Source organism: Corythoichthys intestinalis, chromosome 17 (genome assembly GCF_030265065.1).
Source record: "Corythoichthys intestinalis isolate RoL2023-P3 chromosome 17, ASM3026506v1, whole genome shotgun sequence".
Lineage (NCBI taxonomy): Eukaryota > Metazoa > Chordata > Actinopteri > Syngnathiformes > Syngnathidae > Corythoichthys > Corythoichthys intestinalis.
Window position 1 is genome coordinate 10,939,584 of NC_080411.1, and position 22,978 is coordinate 10,962,561.

The 22,978-nt window shown below is 39.2% G+C and overlaps 1 protein-coding gene across 1 annotated transcript in view; it reads left to right on the plus strand.

Annotated features, from left to right (window-relative positions):
• alpk2 (alpha-kinase 2) overlaps nucleotides 1-20,592 on the plus strand; it is a 30,291-nt gene extending 9,699 nt beyond the window's left edge. The window contains exons 3-11 of the mRNA XM_057819607.1: nucleotides 1,977-3,051; nucleotides 6,495-6,642; nucleotides 7,783-7,910; nucleotides 7,993-8,034; nucleotides 8,097-8,395; nucleotides 10,377-10,465; nucleotides 14,315-14,532; nucleotides 16,880-16,928; nucleotides 18,932-20,592. Of these exons, the coding sequence (XP_057675590.1) occupies nucleotides 1,977-3,051; nucleotides 6,495-6,642; nucleotides 7,783-7,910; nucleotides 7,993-8,034; nucleotides 8,097-8,395; nucleotides 10,377-10,465; nucleotides 14,315-14,532; nucleotides 16,880-16,928; nucleotides 18,932-19,142 (2,259 nt within the window). The 3' untranslated portion in view covers nucleotides 19,143-20,592. The remainder of the gene's footprint in view (nucleotides 1-1,976; nucleotides 3,052-6,494; nucleotides 6,643-7,782; nucleotides 7,911-7,992; nucleotides 8,035-8,096; nucleotides 8,396-10,376; nucleotides 10,466-14,314; nucleotides 14,533-16,879; nucleotides 16,929-18,931) is intronic.
• Nucleotides 20,593-22,978: the final 2,386 nt, after the last annotated feature.

Below are 22,978 nucleotides of genomic sequence, written 5' to 3' on the forward strand. Positions count from 1 at the left end.
CTACTGTATTACTCTTGATAGTAATGGATATTTTTGCATTTTCATTCTTAACTCATTGGGTGCTATTGACGACGCAAGATGTCCAACTCATTAAATTCGTTCATCATCTCCTCCCAGTCAAAATAAATGAGACGTTGAGTATGATGAGCATTCACAGCCAGTCCTCCCACTTTAAAAGAATTGAATGTCAACAGCAGACAATGAGATAATTTTGGGTGACTTTCTTGTTCATTTTAGGGCACTTACGGTTCACTTTCTGTTGATGTTGGGTCAGTCCCGGTACATTTTTGGGCATTACAGGTCACTTACTGAAGTTCCTCTATATTTTTTAATAATTTCCTGATGATTTTAAGGCATTTCCGAGTAATTTCCTTTTGATTTCTGGTCAAATTCTGTTGGTTTTAGGGGATTCACAGGAACATTTCTGTTAATTTCGGGTCACATTCTTTTAGGGTACTTACGGTTCACTTTCTGTTGATTTTAAGTCACTTACAGTACATTTTGGGACATTTCCAGGTCATTTCCTGTTCATTTAAGGTCACATTCTGTTGGTTTTAGGGAACTCACGGGTAAATTTCTGTTGATTTTGGGCAATTTTTCATTATTCTTCAATTCTTCTTCATTCATCTTGACCCTGCGCTAACCAACATAGGGTCTCTAGCAGCGTTTAAAAGAAAATATAAGGACAGTATTCTTAGTCGATACCATGATTGACCTCCAAGTTTTGTAAAACAACCGCATGAGAGTCAAACAAAGGCGTTTTTCTAGACACCACACAGTGTTCCCATAACAAAAGTGAAGGAATTTCAGAGGCTAAAGATAAAGAAGTCATAACATGCCCTAATAAACAGCTCTGTCGCAAAGACAGAACATTCAACTGCTGACAAACGCGAATGTTGTCCACCTTTGATTAAATCTGCAACTATTGCGTACAATGGAGTTACTAAACTGATCGCTAAGTACACTGGACAGATTTTTCTCAACAATGCAACCTACATCGAGCCAACGCCCATGTCCGGCCAACACTTTCACATCGGGTTTCTACGGAGGATGGCTGGGGGAAATGGAGGCCCTTATGTTTGACCGCGCTTCAGATCGAGGATGTTAAAGATGTTTTCCTCCCTCGGCTATTCCTCCTTGAACAAATCAGACAATCTTACCCTAATCAATGAGCAAACAGTTGATTGACAGCTTTACCCATGTGTTACGTCTAATCAATGACTTTTGAGAAGAAAAAAATCACTGCACATGTAGATAGATAGTAGTGATGTGCGTCCTTGGTTAAATGGGGACGGGAATAAATAAGCCCAGGCTTCTCGCGTCAGCCCTTGTCTTTTCTTCGGTTTTCTTCGGGTTAATCATATCACAATGCTATCTTGTAACTGTCAATGATACCTATGATGATGACAATAAACAAACAAACAAACAAACAAACAATTTTCTTGTACATTTTAGGGCACTTACAGTTCACTTTCTGTATATTTTAGGTCACTTCCGGCATATTTCAGGTTATTCCGGGTCACTTCTTTGACATTTTTGATAATTTCCTATTGATTTCAAGGCATTTAAGGGTCTCTTCTGGTTCATTGGTCAATTCCTGTTGATTTTCAGACATTTCCAGGTCAGTTCCTGTTGATTTCAGGTCACATTCCGTTGGATTTAGGGCACTCATGGGTAAATTTCTATTGTTTTATGTGACTTTTTGATGATTTGGGGGCGTTCCTGGGTCACATCCTGTACATTATGTGTCACTTCCTGTTAATTTTGGTGCAATGACAGGACTTCTTTTTTTTTAAATGGTGGCGGAGGGGAGAGGTAAAAAATAATGACCACCAACAGACAAACACTGAAAATATTAATGAAAAAATAATTTGGTATTTCGAAAATTGTGTGTTTAAAATTTTAGTATCTTGACAACAGTAGATGTCAGCGAATCCCAGTTCAAATCTAAAACTTTTTTTTTTGTACTTCTCCAGCAGTCTGAAGATGGGTTGCTTAAGGTGACAGAAGATCACAGCATCCATCTGCCTGACTCGCCACCCAATCAGGGAACAGATCCAGGAGCCTGTTCAACCAACGACGAGCATTTCGAAGCTTCCTCAGAAGACATGATGAATCTCTGCATGCCATTGTTTAAAAGTGTTCCATCACTTAATACTCTGACAGACCATGATCTCGAAAGCCAGATGATCTCACCGGTATCGTGCCCTACCTTCATTTTGCCCGTCGCTCCTCTCGAGATCAACTCAGCGTTGGAATATCGCAGAAGCAGCTTGGACGGAGATCAAACAAGGACTTTCAATGATACCCATCCACGAATCTGGACTCTGGGCCCCAGCGAGGAGGTTCAAGAACTTTCTGTCATCCCTGAGATGAACCGAACCATTCCAGACATACCACACGTCTCCAAGTCGGCAAAACCGAACAACCAACAACAACCTAAAGAGAATCATGCCACGTCAGGAAAGACGCAACCCAAAAGCGACGTCAAACCCTGCGGTAAGAAAGAAAAATCCGCCTTCCACCATCATACCGCTCCTGCGCCGAAGAAACAGGACAACTCAGCTCACCTGGCGAGCGGTAAACAAAAACAAACCCAAGAAAATCACAGCACTCAGCCTGTCAAAGACACGATCACACTCATCGAGAATGCTAAACCGCACGGCAAGAAGAAGAAGAAGCACCACCACAACACGGAAAACAGTGCAAACGTGAAGGACACCAATGCACGGATGGAAATTTCCGACGCCAAGACAAACACCAAAATCCGCAAGGACGCCGAGACGTCAGACCATCCTGCAGCTTTGAAACCCTCACACGGGGAACACGTCCGGCATAATACTGACGGCAAAAGCAAACACGTCCTGCCTTGTGACGATACTATTAAAAAGCGACGCTTGTCCAAGGATAAGTACGCTAAATTTTTGGACTCGAAGCCTAACGTATCTACTCCATCGAAGGCGGAGGACAGACCAAAAGTTGATGTCAGAGCACCGAATAAGAAGACCTCCAGTGACGTGGTCAAACATAAAACAAGCCCACCGGCAGAAGGTAAAAAAATTACAGTTACTTTCATTTTTACAGAATTAGTACTGTAATTAATACAATTTGAGAGACATCATATGGTTAAACTATTTACTATGGCTGTCAAATTTATCGCGTTAACGGGCGGTAATTAATTTTTTCAATTAATCACGTTAAAATATTTGATGCAATTAACGCATGGACGGAACGACCCGCTCATGCGTTGCCTCAAACAGTTTACAATGACGCCATTTTAGCACACTGAGACTGAAAAGGCAGAGAAATGCAAGTGGACACAGGTGCTCATTGGACCGCGCCTTTTATTGGCTTAAGCAGCCACTACCAACAGTCATGGGGGCCCAACTTCCCATCATGCATTTGGGCGGAGCAAGGGACGATCTTTTTCTTAACACGCTTAATTGAACACAACGCAGAACATACTTTACACCATTTGCAGCCACCACTGACAGTCATGGTTGCCCAATTTCCCATCATGCATTTGGGCCGAACAGTTAAGTCGCTACAGTATCATTTAGTGAAAGCACAACAAAAATAATATTCCTAATTTCCTACCCCTCAAAAAAATAATGTTCACAAAAAGAAAACCGTTCAATCCAAAGACAACTGGCATTCCCAATCAAACAGTCATGCAAAATACACATAAATGTTAATAATGTTAATGCCACCTTGTGGATTTATTGTTATAATAAACAAATACAGTACTTATGTACAGTATGTTGAATGTTTATGTCCGTCTTGTGGCTTATATTTCCATTCCAACAATAATTTACAGAAAAATATGTCATATTTTAGAGATGGTTTGAACTGCGATTAATTACGATTAATTTTTAAGCTGTGATGAACTCGATTAAAAATTTTAATCGTTTGAAAGCCCTACTATTTACATATAGTGTATATGTAACTATTTACTTGCTACTTCACACTTCAAACTTGGTGCCCTCGGTCCATTGCAGATTTTTTTTTTTTTTTTTCTCAATTAAAAAGATTAATTAATTAATGCAGTATTTTATAGAGCTGTCCAAATACAATCAGATAGTCTCTCACTCTCACTCCTGCCACTTTTCTTCATCAGGAAGTGCACTGGAGTTGCCTATTAAAGTTAACGATGATTGACAGACAGTTAAGGTTTGATCTTTCCAGAGACGCTTACTTCAAAGCGCCGCATGCGTCAATCATCGTTTAACTTGTTAAACAGTTGCTGTGGCAATTCATTCTGTGTAAGTGATCAACTTGAGCTGATTTGAGTGGACTCATCAATGAAGCATTTAATAAAGACAAGCATTTTTCTACTTTATTCTTGTTTAAAAATAACTCAGTGATACGGTAACATGTTTAGAACACAGTTATTACATTTGAAGGGCTTGAAAACTATTTATTAAAATATAGTTAGCCTATATACGTAAGTTGTTTCTTTTAATTATACTTTGGCGTAAAACGTGAAAAAACATGTAATTATCTCTTTCCAATGCTAAATCTGAATCAATACATTGAATACAAAAAAAAAAAAAAAAAAAAAGGGCGGGGCGCCACTTCACAGTTTTTTACTTATCGCGGCGGGTTCTGCTCCCCATTAAACGTGAAAAACGAGGGATCACTATACTGAACTTTTTTTGTAATCCTTAACAAGCACTTATTTAACTCTCTGGCACCAGCTGACGGCACTAGAAGTCCAATCCATTTCGACTGGGAGTCCCAGTCAAAATGGACTGGACGTCTAGCGCCGTCAATTGCACGAAAACATGAGCATTCACAGCTAGTCCTCCCAGTTTAAAAGGACTGGACGTCTATTGTTGTCAATGGCATGCAATAAGCTAAATAGTATGAAAAAAACACAGTTATTTGGAGCAGTAACCGGAGTGTAATCTTGTTTTTTTTTAACATTGTATTATTTCTAATTTTTTTTTTTTTTTTTTTTTAAAGAAACAATTATGATTCATAATTTAAAAAATAAATACAGAGGACCCTCATTTTACGAGCACAATCCGTTCGACAACTAAGCTCGTAACGTGAATATGATGGCATCATGAATGTATTTTCTCCATTAAAAAATCATTGCGTGCAGCACTTCCAGTTTTACCCCAAATTAATAACTCAAGGCATCGTTTTTAAAGGCTAAATAATCAAGACAAAAAATAATTAAATGCATAAAACCAATGTTATTTATATACAAGCACTACTTACCATGAGGGGTGAATGCGACGTGATGAAAGTGCGAGCAGGTCGAGCAGAGTTAAAAGCGAAAACATCTCCATACACCGTAAAATTAAACAAAACAATAGCATAACATGAGGAAAACAAAACTTCTAGAAGAACTAAACTTTAATTTTCTTCGGTATAAAGTTTTTACCGCCTCCTGAGTCACAAACACATACTTTATCTCCTTCGTTTTCAATGGCCGCTCTGGCTTGTTGATGCAAAATGCTCGTACGCCATCTAGCGGGACGCCAGGGGAAAACTTTTTCTGGCACTCCTAAAAGTGAAGGTTTGCTTGCATTATGAGGCTCATTTTCTCTCGTGACAATGTTCATATCGTGAAAAACTCGAAAGGTGAGGTGCTAGTTAAATGAGGGTCCACTGGTTTATTTTTCAAAATCAAAACCGATATAGCTAAGCTAACAAGCTAAGCTAGCAAACTAATATCTACTTGAATACCTGTTTAAATTTCTCCAAATTTACTAGAAATATTTTTGCCTTTTGCTGTTGATTTCCACGTTGGAAAATGAAATATTTGAAATTATTTTTATTTCGTAGTGTTCCTACATTCTCATTTTATTGTCCTTGCATCTCAGACTATTTTCATGGCGTAAAATGATGCCAAAATGAAATGTTTTCTTTGGGGGGGGTTGTTTTGTTTTGTATTTATTATTTGCACAGTCCACGCTGCTTGTAGGTCTGTTATGCTTTATATCAAGTGTGAGTCATCCTTCCACTGAGGAAACCAGTTTCTCCTCCTTTTAGATCGGGTTCCCAAGTCCGGTCCTAGAGATCACCTATCCAGCCTATCTTCCATGTCTCCCTCCTCCAGCACACCTGAATCAAATAATCAGGATCGTTATCAGGCTCCTGCAGAGCTTGCTGATGAGCTGATCATTTCATTCAGGTGTGGCAAAGGAGGGAGACATGGAAAACAAGCCAAATAGGTGATCTCAAGGACCAGACTTGGACCCCTGCTTTAGATAGAGGGCTAACAGTTGAAAGAACTGGAACAACGCTTGTAAATTGAGAGTAACGCAGTCCAACACCTAGTCTAAAACGACACTTTGGCTTTAGTCAGCATATGAAAATAATAACCTTGTGTTTGTTGTATGACCTTCATCAAACTCATTTGACTTACTCACATGACACCCTGGGGATCAATCGAACCCAGATTAAGAAACACTGCTATACACCGTGTTGACCACTGTCCCCGAAATGCTTAACAACAAAAAGAATCGTGTCATGACTTACAGAGCCGAAGGTGATTCACCCCATCCAGGCGGAGTCCGTGAGTGGAGACCCCCAAAGTCTGAGTCTGTGGTGTCAGTTCACCACTGTCTTTCGTGAGCACACCATCACTTGGAAGCAAGAAGCTGTTGTCCTTCTGGAGGTGAAGCGAAGGTAGCCCAACTTGATTACCTCTGCCAAAGTAGTTAAAATCTATACCAAGGTTCACTAAATCCGGACCTCGGTGCCACTTTTCCTGTCGTGTTTTGCATGTCTCCCTCCTCTAACACACCCGAATCAAAATAATCAGGATCATTCTCAGGCTTCTGGAGAGGTTGCTGATGACCTAATCATTTGATTGAGGTGTATTAGGGGAGAGAGACGTGAAAAACACGACAGGAAAAGAGGCACCGAGGTCCGGATTTAGTGAACCCTGATCTATACACTACAATCAGTGCCGGCGTTCAACATAGGCAAGCTAGGCGGTTGCTTAGGGGGCCATCTAGTAGAGGGGGTGTCAAATTGCTTTTGGGAAAAATACTCAGGGACAAAAAAACACTCATGCAATGCTGATGAGATCCTACCCACAGTTGAGGAGTTCAAGTATTAGGGGTCTTGTTCACGAGTGAAGGCAGGAGGGAACAGGAGATCGGCAGGCAGATCGGTGCAGCATTTGCAGTGATGCGGACTCTGCACCTCTGTACCTTCACCTGTGGTCACGAGCTGTGGGTCGTGACTGAAAGAACAAGATCCTGGATACAATCGGCCGAAATGAGACTCCTCTGGAGGGGGTGTCCAGTCTCTGCCTTAGAGATCGGGTGAGAAGCTCGGTCATCCGGGAGGGTCTTAGTGTCGAGCCGCTACTCCTCCGCGTTGAGGTGGCTTGGGCATCTGATTTGGATGCTCCCTGGACGCCTCCCTGGAGAGGTGTTCCAGGCATGTACCACCGGCAGGAGGCCACGGGGATGACTCAGGAGACCCTGGAGACACTATGTCTCTCGGCTGGCCTGGGAATGCCTCAGGGTCCCGCCGGAGGAGCCGGTTGAAGTGGCTGGGGAGAGGAAAGTCTGGGTTTCCCTGCTAAAGCTGTTGTCCCCGTGATCCAATAAGCGCTAGATAATGGATGGATGAAAATACAATATATCATCGTTTTTTGCGGGTGGCTCCTAGCTACACTTAGGGTACCTAGATACCTAGGCTACAATTCTCTTGTGTGTAGTTCGGGTTGTTTTTTCAAGAACTGAAGTATGTACCTGGTAGAATCCAGATATGGTCTATGAAACAGTCTTTGTGACGCTAGATTTGTCTCTGAAGTGCAGGGGACGAGAGTCGAGCATCCTTGACTATCTTCAACGCGTCCCACAAAGACCTGGGCAAGTACCAGTGTTGTCTCAGTAGTTTACAAGGCACCATCACGCTGGACTACCTGCTCACATATGAAGGTATGACACCCAATAATTGAAACCAAACCACTAAATAACCACTATTAGTTCAAGCGGCTAATTAACCGTCACTATTTCACAGTGCTGCGTGAGATCGTCATTCTTCCATCGCCAAACATCGCAGGTGAGTTACGGTAAATCATTTTAAAATCACCCGCGCTCGTGTCTTACTATCTTCTTTTCCAGCCATCCTCGTCGAGGCGGGCTACGAAGCGGAGGACGTCCAGTGTTCCCAGCTGCTGTTCAAAGAAGACTTCCTGTCCGAGCAGTACTTTGGCGAGAACCAGTCCGTCAGCATCGTCACCGAGAAGACCCACTTCGGCGAGGGCATGCACCGGCGGGCGTTTCGCACTAGGTTGTGCAAAGAGTGGGTGCCACTTCTGCCGGCAGGACCCTCCTGCGTACTAAAAGTCCACACCGCAATCAGCTACGGGACTAAGAACAATGATGACCTTGTTCAGAAGAACTTCTCCTTGGCTGTGGAGGTGAGCCTACTAACTACTTATATGCAAATGACGAAATATTAGAGATTTAACGATACATCAATCTGGACATTAATCAGTTAAATAAAGATCCTATCAAATCAATTGATCAATTATTATTTATATATTTAGATATATAAACTACTATATCTAAATTATTAGTACCACTGGGCTACTACAAAGACAGCATTCTATTTCAGCTACAGTGTGTGTTTGAGTTTTTGTATTGGAAATAAAAGCGCCTTTGTATTATAGAGGTTGTCCCTGGTTTACGGCGTACCCGACTTACGTGATTTCGATTTTACGACGCCTGAGTCTTGTCCGCCATTTTGTTTCCAGTCGTTTTTTTGTTTTTTATTTTTAGTTGCGTAACAGTGTACAGTGCGTGTTTGAGCTCTGTATTTTTCTCAGTCTAACGGCTGTGAAGTTCCCCTGCAAATATTTGTTTCGCCAATAAGGGGAACTGTTGTCTCACTAAGGTTAATTGTAAATTTATTTTTTTATGTATATTTTGTGTTTTCCTGTCGACATTGTACAATTCTTGGGACTATATTAATTTGTTTACAAGTTAAATTAAAATGGTGAAACTTACAACTTTAATTGCAGTGAACGCACACCCAATCAGGTCGCTTTCTGTTTTCTACTAAGGAAGTAGAGTGCAACGCAGCAAGCAACAGTGTAGCATGAGCAGCTCGACCTTGTCTATGGTGCTGAAATCAAGCTCTAAATAAGCTTCATATGTCACATCGACTCAAATATTTGTTCACAAGAAGGTCAAAGTGTTCTGTAGTGTATCTGTAATTTAAAAGTAAAACTACAGTAAACATCAGTGAAACAACAAAAATCACCAAATGCAGAGATAATTGACTAATATTTTCAGGATTAAATCACTCCATTTTCACATCAGAAACTTAATACTTGAGGAAAGCATGCAGAATCCTCTTAATTTTACTCAACAAAAGCAAATTTTGCATTTTTCCTTATACAATCACAACTTTTCTAGGTTGATGTCAGTGCACAGCACGTCTTGCTGGCTATCCGGCTTTCATCGTTTTTTTAGATTGAAATGTTACATGAAATAAAACTCAGAAAATCCCTTTTTTGGGGGGGGGGGGTGGACGCAGAAATGTCATTGCTAGTTTTTTTAAACGGGCATTTTGCCAAAAATTACCTGATTACTTGAATGTACAGTTACGCTATTGTGTATGGATACAAAATCCAACATGGCGGCCATCACTAAACAAAACGTTGAAAGTTAAGTTGAAAATGTTTGTAAATAAATGCGTAAATCCAGGAATTTCTATAAATATGAATGTAAAACAGTCTATAATCTTGATTAAAAGCAAAAAAAAAAAAAGTGCAGTTATCATTCATTTTATGTAAATATTTCAAGCTAAAATTATGCTTATTTTTCCCATTCATTTCATTTTTTTCACAGCATTTCAAAGGGCATGCATAGTGCTATTTTATGTAATAATTATCTTGAATCCTCGACCAAATCACACTTGAGACAATCCTGCCTGCTGGTATGCGCTAAAACCTTCGTCCTGTTTCTACCTAAATCCGGCTTTAGAACGCAATGTGTGTTTGGGTTCATAGCAGTGAAAGCTTTCACAACGCTCTGCCTTGCACGGCCCCCTACGGGAAGCCATGGCGCAATGTCTGTAGGAGCTGTCTCGTCAACTGTTAGTGAAGTCTATCATCTGATAGTGGTTAATTGGGAATACTGTTTAAAAAAAATACCATTGTATTTAATAATATTTCATAGTGTAGATGCATTGAACGCAGTACACAAAAGTTCGGGTGATGACCTGGCAGCTAAGGTTCCACACGTTTTAAGTGAGACACATACTGTACATTTCACTTTCCACAGTGCGCTAGCAATAAATACATGGTGTCACACGGTACATTAAATTGTAAAACGTGATATGATGCTCGGTTTTACAATCACGCTATTATTAGCATGTGCTAACGTGTCACGCAGGAGTGTCACGTTCAGAACACGGCCCGGGAGTACATCAAGGAGTACACCGCCGCCACCCAGTCTGTCGACGCCTTCGGAGAAGTCCCAGAGTGAGTAAACACAATAAAAAAAATGTTGTTTCCTGAATATTGCTTCAATTAAAAAATGGTTTTTGAAGGGAATAGCTACCTTTCTTGCACACACTATATAATGTTTGCATTACTCTAACACACTTAATATAATCAATCAGGGAATAGTATCGTTTCTCATATTCAATGTAGGTCTGTTTGCATTACTCTAACACACAGAATATAAAATAAATAGCACTTATACAATAGATACACAACGCCATCTCATCACAGAAGCCCAACGTGCGTCATGAGCAAGATTGACGCACCAACTCCCGCAATCAGTTCTCCCGGTCACTCCAGGACAAAGACCAGGGTGTTCTGTCCTAAAACAAGTAGCATCAGAAAACGCCCGATATCCAACTGATAACACAACTGACAAGACTCCAAGAGCCCCCTCTTGACGCTGAGGGGGCAGAATCCACATCCTCGTTGCCCGGACAACAGTAACTCCCAAATCCTCCTGTCCAATCAACAAAAGACAATCCCACACACACTCTTCTTCTTCCTTCTTCACACCCTCAACCTGTTTTCAGTGAGGTTCCTTTTAAACCACAGGTGTCAAACCCATTCCAGAAAGGGCCAAGTGGGTGCAGGTTTGCTTTCCAACCAATGAAGAGGACACCTTTTCACCAATTAGATCTTTTACATGTGTAATCAGTTAAACTTTGTCAGGTGCTGCTTGTTTCAGCAGGAAGTTCATTGGTTAAACTCTTTGTGTTGTATCGGTTGGAACAAAATCCAGCACCCACTTTGCCCTTTCTGGAATCGGTTTCACTCCTGTGCTTTAAACCGTTCAAAATGGAGTCAGCACAAAGGGTTAACACCGGAGTGAACGCGCGGGATTGGCCCCTCCCGGCCGACTTGCGGGAGCGGTGCCAGCGGAACACCATTCCGTTCGGCTGTCGTTGTTTCCGCGTCAATCTTGCTCATGACGCACGTTGGGCTTCTGTGATAAGATGGCGTTGTGTATCTTTTATGTCCTCTATTTTGCTTCTTTTCATTAAACTATTGTATAAGTGCTATTTATTTTATACAGAGGGGCAAACAAGTATTTAGTCAACCACTAATTATGCAAGTTCTCCCATTTGAAAATATTACAGCGGCCTGTAATTGTCAACATGGGTAAACCTCAATCATGAGAGACAGAATGTGGAAATAAAACAGAAAATCATATTTTTTTATTTTTAAAGATTTTTTTTGCAAATCATGGTTGAAAATAGGTATTTGGTCAATACCAAAAGTTAATCTCAATACTTTGCTATGTACCCTTTGTTGGCAATAACGGAGGCCAAACGTTTTCTGTAACTCTTCACAAGCTTTTCACACACTGTTGCTGGTATTTTGGCCCATTCCTCCATGCAGATCTCCTCTAGAGCAGTGGTGTTTTGGGGCTGTCACTGGGCAGCACGGACTTTTAACTCCCTCCACAGATTTTCTATGGGGTTGAGACTTGACTTGGGGTTGGGGTTGACTGGCTAAGCCACTCGAGGACCTTGAAATGCTTCTTACGAAGCCACTCCTTTGCTGCCCTGGCTGTGTGTTTGGGATCATTGTCATGCTGAAAGACCCAGCCAAGTCTCATCTTCAATGCCCTTGGTGATGGAAAGAGATTTTCACTCAAAATCTCTCGATACATGGCCCCATTCATTCTTTCCTTTACACAGATCAGTCGTCCTGGTCCCTTTGCAGAAAAACAGCCCCCAAAGCATGATGTTTCCACCCCCATGCTTCACAGTGAGTATGGTGTTCTTCGGATGCAATTAAGTATTCTTTCTCCTCCAAACACGAGAACCTGTGTTTCTACCAAAAAGTTCTATTTTGGTTTCATCTGACCATAACACATTCTCCCAGTCCTCTTCTGGATCATCCAAATGCTCTCTAGCGAACCGCAGGTGGGCCTGGACGTGTACTTCCTTCAGCAGGGGGACACGTCTGGCAGTGCAGGATTTGAGTCCCTGGTGGCGCATTGTGTTACTGATAGTAGCCTTTGGTACTGTGGTCCCAGCATTTTGTAGGTCTTTCACTAGGTCCCCCCGTGTGGTTCTGGGATTTTTGCTCACCGTTCTTGTTATCATTTTGACGCCACGGCGTGAGATCTTGCATGGAGCTCCAGATCGAGGGAGATTATCAGTGGTCTTGTATGTCTTCCATTTCCTAACAATTGCTCCCACAGTTGATTTCTTTACACCAAGCGTTTTACCTAGGGTTGTTCCGATCATGTTTTTTTGCTCCCGATCCGATCCCGATCGTTTTAGTTTGAGTATCTGCCGATCCCGATATTTCCTGATCCGATTGCTTTTTTTGCTCCCGATTCAATTCCCATCATTCCCGATAATTTTTCCCGATCATATACAGTTTGGCAATGCATTAAGAAAAAAATGAATAAAACTCGGACGAATATATACATTCAACATACAGTACATAAATACTGTATTTGTTTATTATGACAATAAATCCTCAAGATGGCATTTACATTATTAACATTCTTTCTGTGAGAGGGATCCACGGATAGAAAGACTTGTAATTCTTAAAGGACAAATGTGACTTTGTATATTGTGACTAAATATTGACATCTAGTGTATTTGTTGAGCTTTCAGTAAATGATACTGTGGCCATGCCCAGATGCGTGATGGGAAGTGGAACCATGACTATGTGTAGTGCTACCAATTGATATATCTTCTCTGCGTTGGGAAATAACATAGGATGTTAAGAGAAAGATCAATTACTTCCTTGCTTCCCCACATTGCTTCCCACGATAGCTCTAATCGTAGGGAGAGGGATTGTAAGGCTTTAGCCAATTAAAAAAAAGGCTCCAAAGGCTTCCAAAATTCACTCTACTCATTATACGCTGCCTTTTATCTCTCTATATAGGTAAAATGGCGCCATTACAGATTGAGCGCGACAATGCGTGAGTGGGTCGTGCAGCGCATGCATTAATTGCGTTAAATATTTTAACGTGAGATAATTTTTTAAAAATTAATTACCGCTATTAACGGGATAAATTTGATAACCCTACCTTAAGCCAAAACTAAAGACTCTGGATGAGTGTAACATATTATGTCTGTAACGTTAAATACAATTCGAAAACGATTTATTTAAAAAATATATATAATATATTTTTTTTTGCCGATTCCGATACTTTGAAAATGACGTGATCGGACCCGATCGAGATCGATTGGGACATCTCTAGTTTTACCTATTGCAGATTCAGTGTTCCCAGCCTGGCGCAGGTCTACAATTTTGTCTCTGGTGTCCTTCGACAGCTCTTTGGTCTTGGCCATAGTGGAGTTTGGAGTGTGACTGACTGAGGTTGTGGACAGGTGTCTTTTGTACCGATAATGAGTTAAAACAGGTGCCATTAATACAGGTAACGAGTGGAGCCTGGTTGGACCTCGTTAGAAGAAGTTAGACCTCTTTGACAGCCAGAAATCTTGCTTGTTTGTAGGTGACCAAATACTTATTTTCCACTCTAATTTGAAAATAAATTCTTTAAAAATCAAACAATGTGATTTTTTCCCCCACATTCTGTCTCTCATGGTTGAGGTTTACCCATGTTGACAATTACAGGCCTCTCTAATCTTTTCAAGTAGAACTTGAACAATTGCTGGTTGACTAAATACTTATTTGCCCCACTGTATTAGGTGTGTTAGAGTAATACAAACAGTCCTACAATAAATATGAGAAACGTAACTATTCCCTTATTGATTATATTAAGTGTGTTAGAGTAATGCAAACAGTTATATGGTGTGTGAGAGAAAGGTAACTATTCCTTTCAGTTTATATAACGTGTGCAACACTGAATTTGGGTACTCCTTCCCCGCAAAACAGGATCATTCCTATCTATCTGGTTCACCGGCCATCCAGCGACATCCCGTACGCCACGTTGGAGGAGGAGCTAATCGGCGACTTTGTCAAGTATTCGGTGAAGGACGGCAAGGAGATCAACCTGATGAGGCGGGACTCCGAGGCGGGTCGCAAGTGTTGCGCCTTCCAGCATTGGGTGTACCAACGGACGGACGGGAATCTGTTGGTCACTGATATGCAAGGTGGGTTAAGAAAACTTCTGCAGTGGAATGAAAATTGCTTTAAATTTTATTTCTCCAATTTTTTAAGGTTAAGTTCTGTGTCATGCTAATTTAAGGAAGACCCAGATATCGGCTATTCAATATATCGGGCCGATATATGGACAAGATTGGCCCAAATCAGCTGATTAAAATCTTTTATGTTTACTGTTTAGGTGATCATTTCCCCCTTGAAATTCGACCAATATCGGGCTCATACATTTTTCAAGATCGGCCGATAGCAGCCGATATTTAGCTGATATAATAGGATAACCTTCACTGTTTAAGTGATATAATGGTCAATGTGTAGCTGATATAATTCAATATCTGTTATGTTCACTGTTTAGGTGATCATTTTTCTTTTGAAGGTTGAGCGGTATATCGGGTTGATATTTTTTTTTTTTCAAGTTCAGTTGATATCAGCAGATATATAGCCGATATATTTCGATAACTGTTAAGTTCACTGTTTAGGTGATAGTGTTGCTTATGAAGATCGATGATATATCGGGCCAATATATGGACTTTTTTCAAGCTAGCCGATATTAAACGATACATAGCCGATATAATTCGATATCTGTTCACTGTTTAGATGAGAATCTTTCTTATGGCGGTCAACTGATATATTGGGCAGGTATATTTAATGTTTTTCAAGTTCAGTTGATATCAGCAGATATATAGCCGATATATTTCGATAACTGTTATATTCACTGTCTAGGTGATGACTTTTTCTTATGAAGGTCAATGATATATCGGCCCGATATATGGACATTTTTCAAGATAGCCAATATCAGATGATACATAGCCGATATAGTTCGATAACAGTTATGTCCACTGTTTAGGTGATAATGTTTCTTATGAAGGTTGACTGATATATCGGGCAGATATATTTCTTTTTTTCAAGTTCAGCCAATATATACCTGATATGTTTCGATAACTTTTATGTTCACTGTTGAAGTGATAATGTTTTTTATGCAGGTCGATGATATATAAGGGCGATATATGTAGTCTTTTCAAGATAGCCGTTATCAGACGATACATAGCCGATATAATTCGATAACTGTTCACTGTTTAGGTAAGAATCTTTCTTATGAAGGTTGATGATATATCAGCCCAATATATGGACTTTTTTTTTCAAGATAGCCGTTATCGGACAATACATAGCCGACATCAGCCAATATGTAGCCGATATATTTCGGTAACTGTTATGTTCACCGTTTAGATGATAATATTTCTTATACAGGTCGATATATATGGACTATTTTCAAGATAGCCGACAGCAGACGATACATAGCCAATATAATTCGATAACTGTTCACTGTTTAGGTGAGAATCTTACCATGAAGGTCGACTGATTTATCGGGCCGATGTATTTACCTTTTTTCCAGCTCGGCCAATATTAGCTGATGTATAGCAGATATATTTTGATAATTTATGTTTGTTTAGGTGATAATGTTTCTTAGGCAGGTCAATAATATATCGGGCCAATACTTGGATTTTTTTTCACGATAGCAGTTTATCAGACAATGCATAGCTGATATATTTCGTTAACTGATCATTGTTTGGTGAGAATTTTTCTTCTGAAGGTCATCTGATATATTGGGTCGATATAATTAGGTTTTTTCGAGCTCAGCCGATATATAGCCGATATATTTCGATAACTGTGATTGTCAATGTTTAGGTGATAAGATTTCATATGCACATCGATGATATATCGGGCCGATATATGTACTTTTTCCAAGATAGCCGATATTAGACGATACATAGCCGATACATTCCGATGACTGTTCACTGTTTCGGTGAGAATCTTTCTTATGAAGGTAGATTGATAAATCGGGCCGATATACAGCTGATACAATAGCGTAACTGTTATGTTCACAGTTTGGGTGCTGATCTTTGTTGATTGTGATTTTGCACCACTTAGTGGCCAGTGTTACAAAAGGAAGTAACAGAAGAACAATTCAACTTCTAACGTGTATTTTATATAATGAGTGTTTCAATTGCCTTTCAAAAAAATATTGGCCTCAAATATCAGCTTAAAAAATCGGCTAAAGATACCAACAGTTGGCTGTGTGCCATTGCCGGCGATAGACGTCCAATCTTGTGGCTCTTAAAAACTAAATTAGAATTCTTTCAATGAGTTTTTCACAAGTAGACGTCCAATCACTTTGAAATGGAAGGATCTGGCAGCGCTGACGGTCCTCACCGTTCAAATGGATTGGCCATCTAGGTTCATCTAGTGGCAGCCAATGAGCTTGAGTGAATGAGTTATGAAATTATGAACTTTCCAGATGAATGGAAGCAAATGTGAATAACACACGGTCGTGTTTTGCAGGCGTAGGAATGAAGCTCACCGACGTTGGAATTGCCACATGTAAAAAAGGGTGAGTTGTCCTAAAAAAAAAAAAAAAAAAAAAAGGGGGGGGGGGGGGGGGGGATTTTATTTGATCAGAGAACAAAACAGAACTAATCAAAAACTCAAACAACAGGCTAAATAGGCATTTATTAACAACACATTAAAAGTTATTCAGATAAGTATAGCCCAATGCTGCCTTCGTGTGTTTTCGTAATTCTGGTAAAAAACGATTGTCGAATTGAAAATTGCATGTGAACTTCCCTGGAGTCTAATTTTCTACTGGAAAACTGTTTCCAAGATGAGGCGACCTTTTACTTTTCAAAATGGCGGAGCGCGAACAAGAAGTTGTGAATGTCAAGAAGCAAAATTTCATAACTTTGACCAAAAACTCACATTGATACCAATGTACATCAATTCCATTGACGTCAATGTACGTCAGCTCCAATAGCCATTCTGGTCAATTCAATTACGGCCACGTACGTCCGTGCCATTGACGGTTATGTAGTGACGGCAAAACGCTCTCAAATGAACAGTAAGTGAACCGATATCAACATGAAGTAACCCTGAAATGCCCCCAAATCTAGAGGAAGTGACTCGATATCAACAGACTCGATATCAACAGACTCGATATCAACAGAAAGTCTAATGCTGCCTTCATGTGGTGCCGTAATTATGGTAAATAACTAAAGATGCCCCCGATCAATCGGGTCCGATCATGTCATTTTCAAAGTATCGGAATCGGCAAAAAAATATTGGACATGCCTTTTAAATTTTTTTAAAATATATTTTAATTAAATCGATTTCTAATTGTATTTAACGTTACAGACAAAATGTGTTACACTCATCCAGAGTCTTCAGTTTTGGCTTAAAGTAGAGCTATCAAATTTATCGTGTTAACGGCGGTAATTAATTTTTTAAAAATTAATCACGTTAAAATATTTAACGCAATTAGATGCACTGCACGACCCACTCACGCATTGTCGCGTTCAATCGATAATGGCGCCGTTTTACCTATATATAGAGCCAAAAGGCAGCGTAAAATGAGTAGAGAGAATCTTGGCAGCCTTTGGAGCCTTTTTTTAATTGGCTAAAGCTTTACAATCCCTCTCTCAACAATTAGAAATATCGTGGGAAGCAATGTGGGCAAGAAAGGTAGTAGTTGACCTTTTTCTTAACACCCTATGTTATTTCCCAACGCAGAGAAGATATATCAATTGGTGCCACTACGCACAGTCATGGTTGCACTTTCCATCATGCATTTGGGCAGAACAGTTAAATGGCTACATTATCATTTACTGAAAGCTCAACAAATACACTAGATGGCAATATTTAGTCACAATATAGAAGGTCACAAGTCTTTCTATCCGTGGATCCCTCTCACAGAAAGAATGTTAATAATGTAAATGCCATCTTGAGGATTTATTGTCATAACAAATACAGTACTTATGTACTGTATGTTGAATGTATATATTCGTCCGAGTTTTATTCATTTTTTTTCTTAATGCATTGCCAAAATGTATATGATCGGGAAAAATTATCGGGAATGATTGGAATTGAATCGGGAGCAAAAAAAAAGCAATCGGATCGGGAAGTATCGGGATCGGCAGATACTTTAACTAAAACGATCGGGATCAGATCGGGAGCAAAAAAAACATGATCGGAACAACCCTATAAATAACCATTGTCAAGTCGAAAATTGCATGTGAACGTCTCCCGAGTTTCTGAGATGAGACAACCTTTTCTCGCTTTTAACTCTATACTTCTTCCCCTATTAACACTACTTTTTTCATAATAATGTTTCAAATAGCTTTTCAAAAAAATTTGAATGCAAATTGATGGCAACGACACTTGGCCCCTAATGGCTACATGGGGCCCCTTCTTGGCCCCTGTTTCTGAAATATCCTAGAACCACCACTGCCCCTATTAACCGTGATAATTGAGAAATCGCTGTATCATTTAAATTGTTACTTATTTTTTTATTGTCTTATTTTTTTCTGATATTTTGTGACTTTTCCTCTGCTCTGTTTGCAGTTACAAAGGCTTCAAGGGCAACTGTGCCACCTCCTTCATCGACCAGTTCAAAGTGCTGCACCAGTGCAACACGTACTGCGAGATCCTGGGCCTCAGCTCCCTGCAGCCCAAAGCGGCCAAAAAGGTCGGCTGTGCTTCCAGAAGCAAAGCGCAACCTTCCGCTGGACCCAAAAAGAAGATGTTTGGCCCATCTTTAAAGGGCAAATCCTAACAGAAAGTTGTGTTGTTGAACTGTGATGTCTTACTTTGACTTGTTTTTCTTTTTTTTTTATGACTTTGGTGAGGTTTCCATATGCACATGTTCATTAAATTAATGAACGGATTAATTAACTTATTGGAGGAAATGTTGCTGACTATGAAATAGAGAAGTTTACTGTATTTGTATTGATTAATTCAGTTGTGAAATATGAACTTTTCGGGATTTGGTTTCGTCCAATCGTGTTTCTGATGTGAATTTAAATGAGTTTGTCACTGGTAGACGCCATTCGCTTCAAAGAGATTGGACGTCTATGGCTGTCAATTGCAGTCGGTGAGTTATTTGTGATCAGTAGCACTTTTTATTACTGAATTGAAAAAACATACAGTGAAGATTTCAACATTTCGTTTCACCTATTTTGCTTTAATTCAGTGGACATTTTGCTGCTCCTCCTGGTTTGCACACTTTGGCCACTAGGGGGTGAGAATAATACAGACATGTGGAAATCTGGGCTACTTTTGATTAAAATTCAGCAGTTTGGGAAGAAACCGTTTTAATAGTTTACTTGTATGAAGTCCAGGTTAGTTACTGAAGTAGAATTTTTAGTGCCTCACAGCGGATGAGCTATGAACTGCATGTCATTTCTGATTTGGAGGCACATAATTAAATACAACAAAAGAATGCAAAAAATAACGTACATTAAAATGTGTTAGAATCACTGTATGTTTTATTTATTTATGTTTTTTCCGGTGTATTTTTAATCGTTTCCTCGTGGAAAGTGGATTTCTGCTTTTAACACTAATCTTAATCAAAATGCTGTTTGAATCGGCTTCGGAAAATATTGTCAAAGTTGTTTTCCGACAGTGATTTCTATTGACAAGTGTATATTTTTGAAGTTCAATTATAAATAAACATGGTTATTTATTCGTTAGCTTGTTTATTGGAACAACAGTGCAAATGTTTGAAAGTTTTCTAAGAACAGCAAGATCTCCCACGATGCTTATCAGCCAAATAGATTCTACTGCAATGTGTTTCATTACTGTTGATTTATTTTTTTTCTGGGTATAATATGAAAATATACATAGGATTGTAAGAAGGAAACATCTTTTCTTGTCATATTTATTGAAGTGCTCGTATTTTCTTTACCATTTGGCAACCCTGTGTGGATCCACTGGAAGAAAGTTACTGTGGTACCTTGGTATACCTGAGTTATGAGTACTCTGAGGTGGTTAAAATTGATCAAAGCCAGTTGTTTTTTGTCAAACCGACCATCCCGCAGCCACACATAATTCAAATTTATCACAATTTAAGGTTGTTCATTTATTTTGTACACAGTTTAAGCACCTCGGTGAAGATGTGCTCCCTATCAGATGCAAATTAATTGAAAAATTATGTCATTTGTTTGTGCTGCAATCATTTTAGAGATATTAACAATTCTTTTATTGGTCATTCTGAGGTCATCCAGTCCCCCATTTTGATTAAAAATGGCAAAAAATTGTGTCAATTATTTGTGCTGGGAAAAAAATTTGTGCTTTTTGAGTGATAACGTCACGCAGTCCTCCATTTATTGAAAGATGTACCTGAAATTCGTTTATGCTACATTTGTGCTGTAAATTTTGCTGTTTTCCGCTATTGTTATATAGATATTGAGATATTAATTTCGAGTGATTGCATCACTCGCAGCCTGTCCGTCTCCTATCTCCAGCGGCTGACGGAGCGTAACAACTTTCTCGATTACAGGGGCATGTCCCAAAATAACTGGCACCCCTTCAGGTCCATTCTGCAGTAAATTGGGGGCTTGAGATATCAATTTCGAGTGTTGACGTGACTCGCATTTCCCCATTTACTGGTCTCAACTTTGAACTCTCTGGATTTACAGTACCACAAAAATGAGAACTGTTACCGGTAACCAGTTCAAAGTCGACATGTAGGACTTTTAATTCAAATTATATATATATATTTATACAGTAAAATGCATAGTTTTGAGTTTGTGAGTAGTCAGAGATTCACTTCTAATACCATCCTTGTACAGAACTTATTCAGAATTGTGCATTTACAGTACCACAAAAATGAGAACTGTAACCTGATCAAAGTACTGTATACATGTAGTACTTTTTATTCATTTTTCTAAATATTGGTACAGTAAAAAGGTATAGTTTTGAGTATGGGAGTAGTCAGAGAGGTCTACTACTAATATTCACCAACTTTGGCCAGAGCTTATTCAGAATTGTGGATTTGCAGTACCACAAAAATGAGAACTGTAACCTGATCAAACTCCACATTTAGGACATTTAATTCAAATTTTCTAAATATTGGAAGAGTAAAAATGCATAGTTTTGAGTCTAAGAGTAGTCTGAGAGATCCACTGCTAATACTCACCATCCTTGTCCAGAACCTATTAAGAATTGTGCATTTACAGTACCACAAAAATGAGAACTGTAACCTAATCAAAGTACTGTATACATGTAGTACTTTGAATTCATTTTTCTAAATATTGGTACAGTAAAAATGCATAGTTTTGAGTATGGGAATAGTCAGACAAGTCTACTACTAATAACCACCAACCTTGGCCAGAGCTTATTCAGAATTGTGTATTTACAGTATCACAAAAATTTGAATTGTGACCTGATCAAACTCCACATTTAGGACGTTTACTTCAAATTTTCTAAACATTGGAACAGTAAAAATGCATAGTTTTGAGTCTGGAAGTAGTCTGAAACGTCCACTTCTAATACTCACCATCCTTGTTCAGAACTTATTCAGAATAGTGCATTTACAGTACCACAAAAATGAGAACTGTAACCTAATCAAAGTACTCTATACATATAGTACTTTTAATTCATGTTTCTAAATATTGGTACAGTAAAAATGTACAGTTTTGAGTATGGGAATAGTCAGACAGGTCTACTACTAATAACCACCAACCTTGGCCAGATCTTATTCAGAATTGTGGATTTACAGTACCACAAAAATGAGAACTGTAACCTGATAAAACTCCACATTTAGCACATTTAATTCAAATTTTCTAAATATTGTATCAGTAAAAATGTATAGTTTGGAGTCTGAAAGTAGTCCGAGAGGTCTACTTCTAATACTCACCATCCTTGTCCAGAACCTATTCAGAATTGTGCATTTACAGTACCACAAAAATGAGAACTGTAACCTAATCAAAGTACTGTATACATGAAGAACTTTTAATTCATTTTTCTAAATATTGGAAGAGTAAAAATGTATAGTTTTGAGTATGGGAATAGTCAGACAGGTCTACTACTAATAACCACCAACCATGGCCAGATCTTATTCAGAATTGTGTATTTACAGTATCACAAAAATTTGAATTTTGACCTGATCAAACTCCACATTTAGGACGTTTACTTCAAATTTTCTACACATTGGAACAGTAAAAATGCATAGTTTTGAGTCTGGAAGTAGTCTGAAACGTCCACTTGTAATACTCACCATCCTTGCCCAGAACTTATTCAAAATTGTGCATTTGCAGTGCAACAAAAATGAGAACTGTAACCTACTAAAAGTACTCTATAAATGTAGTACTTTTAATTCATTTTTCTAAATATTGGTACAGTAAAAATGCATAGTTTTGAGTATGGGAGTAGTCAGAGAGGTCTACTACTAATATTCACAAACCTTGGACAGAGCTTATTCAGAATTGTGGATTTACAGTACCACAAAATTGAGAACTGTAACCTGATCAAAGTACTGTATACATGTAGTACTTTTAATTCATTTTTCTAAATATTGGAACAGTAAAAATGTATAGTTTTGAGTATGGGAATGGTCAAACAGCTCTACTACGAATAACCACCAACCTTGGCCAGATCTTATTCAGAGTT